Genomic DNA, 7,575 nt, shown 5'->3' with positions numbered 1-7,575 from the left:
GTGGCGGCGCCTGTGCGAGCTGTGTCGTCCTCTCCGCACCGAGCGCCGCCGAGCTTAAATATTTTATTTAAAAAAAAAAGGCGAAAAAGGGGTGAAAAAAAGCGAAATAACGATGATAGGGGCGAGGCGGGATTCGAACCGGCGTCTCCTCTCCATTCCCAGAGCAGAGGGACCCCTAGCGGATGAAAGAGCGGCCGAGGGGGGTATAGCTCAGTGGTAGAGCATTTGACTGCAGATCAAGAGGTCCCCGGTTCAAATCCGGGTGCCCCCTGGTTGAGTGATTTTATCGATATTTCTTTTTACCCGATTTTGGAGGATTTCTCAGCGGAACGAGGCGGGAGGACCCCGAAACCCGCACGCCCCGCGCGGTTTCCCCCTCCCCGTTCCACGCGCGGGCGTCCGCCCGCGCGTGGAACGGGAGAGAGGGGAACCGCGCGGGGCGTGGATCGTGAGGGGAAAGCGGCGCCCGGCGGCCATTTTGAATAGCTGGGGGTATAGCTCAGTGGCAGAGCATTTGACTGCAGATCAAGAGGTCCCCGGTTCAAATCCGGGTGCCCCCTTGTTTTGATCCGCTCCTCTTGTTCTTATTTTACCCCTCTTATTCTTATTTTACCCCTCTTAATTCTTGTTTTACCCCTTTTTCGCCCCGAATTGTTGCGCCTCGAGCGCTGCGTGCAGTGCCGGGCTCCTCGAGAGTTTCTCGGTCTCTGCAAATCCCGGACAGGAGAAGGGGAAGCCGGGCGGAATCGGGGTTTGGTCCCAGGCAATGGGATAAGAGCGCACAGGATTAAGCTGTGCCAGAGGAGGTTTGGGTTGGATTTTAGGGAGAAGTTCGTTGCGGAGAGAGCGATCGGGCTTTGGAACGGGACACCGGGCATTGGGAATGGGCTGCCCAGGGAGGTGGCGGGATCATCAGTCCCTTGGGGTCACAGAATCAGCCAGGTTGAAAAAGCCCTCTGAGATCATCCCATGAGCCCACCTTGTCACCCAGACCGTGACCCAGTCTCTTCCTAAACACCTCTGGGGATTGGTGACCCCACAACCTCCCTGGGCAGCCCGTTCCAATGCCCAGTGTCCCATCCCAATGCCCAGCCACTCTCTCTGTGAAGAAATTCTTCCCCTATCCTAAACCTGCACAGCCTAAACCTCCCCTGGCGCAGCTTAAGATCCCCTTGTCCTCCTGCTGGTTCCCTGGGAGCAGAGCCCGACCCCTCCCTGGGTCCTCCCTCCTGTCAGGGAGTTGTGGAGAGCGAGAAGGTCCCCCCTGAGCCTCCTCCTCTCCAGGCTGAGCCCCCCCAGCTCCTTCAGCTGCTCCTCACAGGATTTGTGCTCCAGACCCCGTGACTCTGTGCTCGCTCCCCCGCCTTGTTTTATCCCGGTTTTCCCGGTTTTTCCCGTTTTTCCCGGTACCGGGGCCGTGTGAGGGCGCTGCGTTCCTCGCCGCCTGCAGGGGGCGCTGTTCCCCGGCCCCCTCAGCCCCGGGGCGGGGCGGGCGCGTCACGTGACCCGCGCCGCCTCTTCCGGCGCCCAAGATGTCGAAGCGAGGTGAGGTTCGGGCCCGCTCCGGCTCCATCCACCTCCATCCGCCGCCATCCCGGCCTCGCCGCCGCCCTCCCGCGTCCCGATGGCCTTCTCTGGGGTCCCCGTAGCCGCTGCGGCGGAGAGGGGGCGCGGGCAGAGGCGCTGGGCGCGGATGGCGCGGGCGGTGTGGCCGCCCCAGCTGCCCGGGGCCCCGCTCGGGGTTAACGCTCTTCTCGACCCGCAGGACGCGGAGGTTCGTCCGGGGCCAAGTTCCGCATCTCCCTGGGTCTCCCGGTGGGGGCTGTGATCAACTGCGCCGATAACACCGGTGAGCGGCGGGCCGGGACTGGGATGGCGGGGGGGACAGGGGGAAAAGGGCCCCCTTGGGAGTGGGGGAGACCCCCTGGAACCGGGAGAGACCCCCTGGGATCAGGGGAGACCCCCTGGAACCGGGAGAGACCCCCTGGAACCGGGAGAGACCCCCTGGAACCGGGAGAGACCCCCTGGAACCGGGAGAGACCCCCTGGGATCAGGGGAGATCGCTGGAAACGGGAGAGACCCTCTAGGATCAGGGGAGACCCCCTGGAACCGGGAGAGACCCTCTAGGATTAGGGGAGACCCCCTGGAACCGGGAGAGGCCCCTTGGGAGTGGGGGAGACCCCCTGGAACCGGGAGAGACCCTCTAGGATCAGGGGAGACCCCCTGGAACCGGGAGAGACCCTTTGGGATCGGATGGGGGGGGCGGTTCCAGCAGAAAAGAGTCTCCCTGGAGTCGGGGATTCCCTTTGAAATCGGGGCGCCAGTGGGAAAGAGCCTTTGTAGAACCAGGAGGCAAGAACCCCCTTTGGAACCGGTGGAGGCTGTTGGGAATGAGCCTGGTGGGGGAGTCCCATTGGGGTTCCAGCGGGAAAAGGAGCCCTCTGGAATAGGGGCAGCCCTGCAGGAAGGACACCCTTGGAATGAGCCCCCCGGGGTAGCACAGAGGGTGACCAGGTATCGAGCGAATTCCCAAAGCCTGGTTTTCCTCCAGAAAGCCCTTGCTGTGCCTGTGGCTCAGGCTCAGCAGGAGGAGACGGCCTGGCCTGGCTGTTGGGTGCCCCCTCAGTTGAGCTGGATATCCTGGGATAACGCCTTCCTGGAATAACGGCAGTGCTGCTCTGTCCCAGGGGCCAAGAACCTGTACATCATCTCGGTGAAGGGCATCAAGGGCCGGCTGAACCGGCTGCCGGCGGCCGGCGTGGGGGACATGGTGATGGCCACGGTGAAGAAGGGCAAGCCCGAGCTGAGGAAGAAGGGTGAGTGCCACCGGTCCTGTCCCGGAAAGCACGGGGACAGAGGCCCCCAGAGCCCTTCTGAAAAGCACTCGTTGGGTCTGTGCCGTGGCTCAGGGAGTTGTCGTGGAAGGGCAGAGCGAAGGCGCCGCTTTTGGGTGAAGTGGCAGCTCGTGCTGCTGATTTCAATCAGCGGTGGGACACGCAGGGCTTGGGGTCACGGGATGGGGTGGGTGGGAAGGGAGCTGGGAGATGATCCAGTTCAGTTTTCACCCCCTGCCATGGGTAGGGACTCCTCCCACTAGCCCAGGTTGCTCCAGCCTGGCCTTGGACACTTCCAGGGATGAGGCAGCCACAGCTGCTCTGGGAGTCCCATTCCAGTCCCTCACCACCCTCACAGGGAGGAATTCCTTCCCAAACCCCTCTGCTGAGTCTATTTCTCCATTTATAAAAACAGAGCAACGTTACCTGGACCTGTAAAGTTGGATCATGTGAATCCTGGAGTGGTTTGGGTGGGAAGGGACAAAAAACCCATCCACAAATATCCGATGTAAAGTTAAAAAAAAACCACCCCAAGCTCGTGCCTTGGGTTTGGTGCTGCAGCAGAGCAGCTCCCGAGGGACATCCCCTGGGTGTGAGTGTTTATCCCGAGGTCTGTGACCCCGAGCTGCTCCTCTCCCGTTCCCAGTGCACCCGGCCGTGGTGATCCGGCAGCGGAAATCCTACCGGAGGAAAGACGGGGTGTTCCTCTACTTCGAGGACAACGCAGGGGTGATTGTAAATAACAAAGGAGAAATGAAAGGTGAGGGTTGGACCCTAACCCACTGGGAATGTGGGGAGGTGGGCACTGCCACAGGGCTGAGGGAAAGGACCCAGATTCCCTTCGAGACCCTGGACCATGTGTGCCCTCTAAGCGTGGAATTCCAGAATGGTTTGGCTTGGAAGGGACCTTAAAGCTCACCCAGTTCCACCCCCAGGGACACCTTCCACCAGCCCAGGTTGCTCCGAGCACCATCCAACCTCGAACACTTCAGGGCTGGGGCAGCCACAGCTTCTCTGGGAATTCCATCCCAGGGCCTCACCCCCCTCCTCACAGGACAGAACTGATGCTGCGTTATCCCTGTTTTCCAGGCTCAGCAATCACAGGCCCTGTGGCCAAGGAATGTGCGGATCTGTGGCCCAGGATCGCCTCCAACGCCGGGAGCATCGCCTGAGCCTCATCCTAAACCTCTGCAGAGCCAGCAAATAAAAGGCCTTGTACCCAACCCCCTGGTGTGTTTCTTGCCAAAGCGTCTCCTCTGTGGAGCAGGAAGGTGCTGGGAAGGATTTCTGTGGAGCTTCCTTGTGTGTTTCAGCAGGAAAATGGGATTTTGGGGCTTTAATATCCTGGTTTTTTAGGCAGGTTCTTGCTCTTAAATTTTAGCAGCAGTGAATTGATGCAGTGGCTGTGCACGGACAGGAACTGGGAGGGGTCTTGTGGAAGCTCTGCCTTAGTGCAGGAACTCCCCAAAAAGTGTAGAATTTCTGGAATTTTTTTCCAGAAAGGGCAATGTAACTGCTTAGGGATAATTTTACCTATTTAGAGGCACTGAGGGGGGAGAAATACTGGACTGGCTGCAGTTCCCACCTCCATCTGCCCTGGCACCAAGGGCATTTTCCCCCCAGCACAGGCACATTTATTCCCTCTGCTCGGAGGTTCCTGGTGCAATTCCTGGTGCTCCCACTGGATAATCCAGAGCTGTGTGCTGACAGCAAGAGGGAACTCGTGGGATGGGGGTCACTCTCTGTTCTCCAGGGTTTCAGAGCAGGACAGGGGTCGTGGCTTCCTCCCAGCAGCCCTGGAACACCCCAGGGGTGCTCTGAGTGTCCCCCCAGCCCTGCAGCTGAAGGGGGTCTGAGCAGAGCCCACCACTCCAGAGCCCTGGGGATGAAGGAGCTGTTCCTCAGAGCTGGGCAGAGATGCTGGGAGCTCCACAACAAACCTGTTTCCCCCTCTTATTTTTTAACAGCTGCACTTCTGATTTTTGAAGACTCTTCTCCTGTGGTCTGATACTTGGATGAAGCGTTTTGGGGTTTAATTTTTTGGTTTTTTTTTCTTGGTGTCCTCTGCCTTTGGGGTGCCAGCTGGAGGACGGGCTGTGGGGCAGGTGGGAGGTGTGCCAGGTAATTCCTGTGCCAGGCTGGGCACACCCCGAGACCAAACAGAGGCACAGCCGAGTTCCGTGGTGACGTCCTGAAGTCAGGGTTGGAAATGTCCCATCTCTTGTGTTTTAGAGGAAATTTAAGCGGGAATTCATCAGCTTGACCTTCAAGGGCTGGCTGGGAGGGTGGTGAGAGCGCCAGGGTGGGGTTTGGGGTGGAAGGAGGGGCATGGTGAGGTGTGGGAGTACTCCTGGAATGTGGCTGTGCCGCCTCCTCACTGCCCACAAGGAGCCTCCCCCGGGCCTGCCCCACTCGTGGGGGTATAGCTCAGGGGCAGAGCATTTGACTGCAGATCAAGAGGTCCCCGGTTCAAATCCGGGTGCCCCCTCCCCTTTTTCCTTCTTTTTTTTGTCCCCCAGAATCGGGGTTGGAGCTCTGCACTCCCAGGTTTTCCCCCTGAACTCTGGGCAGGGCCCCCCGTGCCGGCTGCAGGTGACCCCCAGCAGAGCAGAGGAGCATCCGTGGAGCCTTTCCAAGGAGAGGGATGAGTATTTCTTGAGAAACCTGCTCTGTGTCCTGGGATTAATTAGCAGTTTTTGCTGGGATGGCAATTAGCAGGGAGATTTCCTGCTGGGAATGCTGGCTGGAAGCAGGGGGTATAGCTCAGTGGTAGAGCATTTGACTGCAGATCAAGAGGTCCCTGGTTCAACTCCAGGTGCCCCCTCTCCTTTCACCCTTCATTTTGCTAAAATCTGTCACAGAAAGAAGCTGGAGAGCCCCTCCTTGGACCTGGGAGTTTGTTTTGTGCACTCAGCTTTGCTTCTGAGCTCCAGCTTCGAAGGTGTCGTGGCTCTGAGCGTGGGGAAACTCCAGAGGTGGTGCAGTGTGTGAGCAACAACTCCCTGTGTGTGCCTGTCTCTGTTCTTAATGTTCTGCAGGAATCACATTTATCACAATTTGTGGCATTTAACTCCCTCTGGCAGGCACATTAAGGTGCAAAGGGAGCTGCTGGGTAAAGGAATCCAACCCACGGACAGAAAAACTTGTTTCTTTCCAAAGGAATGTTTTTTTATCTACCTGTGCACACCCTACACCAAGGGGGGTATAGCTCAGTGGTAGAGCATTTGACTGCAGATCAAGAGGTCCCTGGTTCAACTCCAGGTGCCCCCTCTCTTTTCCCTTTAGCTTTCTCTTTCTGTGGCCAAAATCCTTCCTGGGAAGAAGCTCTTCATTGGATCTGGGAGTTCTTGCTGTGCAGTGAGTGTTGGTTGATTTGGGAGTGTTGGGAGATTTGGGATTGAGGGAACTGAGGTGCAGGGGTTGTGCACTGGGGAACTCCTGAGCTTGTCTGTACTTCTGCCTGTTCTTAATTCTCTCTAGTACTCACATTTCCCATAATTTACCCATTTCCTATCATTTATCCTGTGTAACTCCCTGTACAGCCTGTGGCAGGTACTTTAGGGTTCACAGGGAGCTGTCAAGTAGAAATTTCTGTGAATGTTTTTAAATTCACCTTGTGCAGGTACATCACCAGGGGGGTATAGCTCAGTGGTAGAGCATTTGACTGCAGATCAAGAGGTCCCTGGTTCAACTCCAGGTGCCCCCTCCTTTTTTTCCTCTCCTTTCACCCTTTATTTTGCTAAAATCTGTCACAGAAAGAAGCTGGAGAGCCCCTCCTTGGATCTGGGAGCTCGTGCTGTTCTCTCCACGTGGTTCTGAGCTCCAGCTTTGAAGGTACCAAAGCCCTGATTCCTGGGAAACTCCAGGAGCTGTGCAGTGTGTGAGTAACAACTCCCTGTCTGTGTGTGCCTTTCTCTGTTCCTAACTCTGCAGTAATCATAATTACCAAAACTGATCATTCTGACCAGAACTGGTCATATTTGCCATCACTTATCCTGTTCAACTCCCTGTACAGCCTTTTTATCAGGCACACCAGGGGGTGCAAAGGGAGCTGCTGAGTAAAAGAGCCCAACCAGTGGACACTGAAATTTGTTCCTTTCTGTGAATGTTTTTAAATTCACCTTGTGCAGGAGCAGCAGCAGGGGGGTATAGCTCAGTGGTAGAGCATTTGACTGCAGATCAAGAGGTCCCTGGTTCAACTCCAGGTGCCCCCTCTCTTTTCCCTTTATTTTCCTCTTTCTCTGGTGAAAATCTTTCCCAGGAAGAAGCTCTTTGCTGGATCTGGGAGTTCGTGCTGTGCAGTGAGTGTTGGTTGATTTGGGAGTGTTGGGAGATTTGGGATTGAGGGAACTGAGGCCCTGCTGGGAAGGTGCAGGGGTTGTGCACTGAGGAACTCCTGAGCTTGTCTGTACTTCTGTCTGTTCTTAATTCTCTCTAGCACTCACATTTCCCATAATTTACCCACTTCCTATCATTTATCCCGTTTAACTCCCTGTACAGCCTGTGGCAGGTACTTTAAGGTTCACAGGGGGCTGTCAAGTAGAAATTTCTGTCTAGGAATGTTTTTAAACTCACCTTGTGCAGGTGCATCAGCAGGGGGGTATAGCTCAGTGGTAGAGCATTTGACTGCAGATCAAGAGGTCCCTGGTTCAACTCCAGGTGCCCCCTTTTTGGTCCTTTTTCCACCCTTTTTTCCTTCCACAACCTCCTCACACACAGCCCCCAGGGAGGTCTCCTTACC

At 56.6% G+C, this 7,575-nt stretch overlaps 1 protein-coding gene and 9 non-coding genes across 10 annotated transcripts; all 10 read left to right on the top strand.

The window, feature by feature from the left end:
- Positions 1–199: 199 nt before the first annotated feature.
- On the top strand, positions 200–271 carry TRNAC-GCA (transfer RNA cysteine (anticodon GCA)). Its single transcript has one exon. It is a non-coding gene; the product is annotated as a tRNA-Cys (tRNA).
- Positions 272–488: 217 nt separating this feature from the next.
- Positions 489–560, top strand: TRNAC-GCA (transfer RNA cysteine (anticodon GCA)). Its single transcript has one exon. It is a non-coding gene; the product is annotated as a tRNA-Cys (tRNA).
- A 915-nt stretch (positions 561–1,475) lies between these two features.
- Positions 1,476–4,057, top strand: RPL23 (ribosomal protein L23). The gene is made up of 5 exons (XM_050330796.1): positions 1,476–1,545; positions 1,766–1,849; positions 2,688–2,816; positions 3,481–3,594; positions 3,924–4,057. The coding sequence occupies exons 1-5, from the start codon at positions 1,533–1,535 to the stop codon at positions 4,004–4,006; spliced, it is 423 nt and encodes a 140-aa protein (XP_050186753.1). The 5' UTR covers positions 1,476–1,532; the 3' UTR covers positions 4,007–4,057.
- LOC126648116 (small nucleolar RNA SNORA21) lies at positions 2,868–2,998 on the top strand. Its single transcript, XR_007630739.1, has one exon. It is a non-coding gene; the product is annotated as a small nucleolar RNA SNORA21 (small nucleolar RNA).
- Positions 4,058–5,250: 1,193 nt separating the features above from the next.
- On the top strand, positions 5,251–5,322 carry TRNAC-GCA (transfer RNA cysteine (anticodon GCA)). Its single transcript has one exon. It is a non-coding gene; the product is annotated as a tRNA-Cys (tRNA).
- Positions 5,323–5,586: 264 nt separating this feature from the next.
- On the top strand, positions 5,587–5,658 carry TRNAC-GCA (transfer RNA cysteine (anticodon GCA)). Its single transcript has one exon. It is a non-coding gene; the product is annotated as a tRNA-Cys (tRNA).
- Positions 5,659–6,032: 374 nt separating this feature from the next.
- TRNAC-GCA (transfer RNA cysteine (anticodon GCA)) lies at positions 6,033–6,104 on the top strand. The gene has a single exon. It is a non-coding gene; the product is annotated as a tRNA-Cys (tRNA).
- Positions 6,105–6,468: 364 nt separating this feature from the next.
- Positions 6,469–6,540, top strand: TRNAC-GCA (transfer RNA cysteine (anticodon GCA)). The gene has a single exon. It is a non-coding gene; the product is annotated as a tRNA-Cys (tRNA).
- Positions 6,541–6,976: 436 nt separating this feature from the next.
- Positions 6,977–7,048, top strand: TRNAC-GCA (transfer RNA cysteine (anticodon GCA)). Its single transcript has one exon. It is a non-coding gene; the product is annotated as a tRNA-Cys (tRNA).
- Positions 7,049–7,430: 382 nt separating this feature from the next.
- On the top strand, positions 7,431–7,502 carry TRNAC-GCA (transfer RNA cysteine (anticodon GCA)). Its single transcript has one exon. It is a non-coding gene; the product is annotated as a tRNA-Cys (tRNA).
- Positions 7,503–7,575: the final 73 nt, after the last annotated feature.

Source organism: Myiozetetes cayanensis, unplaced genomic scaffold (genome assembly GCF_022539395.1).
Source record: "Myiozetetes cayanensis isolate MyiCay16 unplaced genomic scaffold, myiCay2020 scf44, whole genome shotgun sequence".
Lineage (NCBI taxonomy): Eukaryota > Metazoa > Chordata > Aves > Passeriformes > Tyrannidae > Myiozetetes > Myiozetetes cayanensis.
Note: the sequence above shows the minus strand (reverse complement) of the source record. Positions and strands in the feature narration are given on the sequence as shown.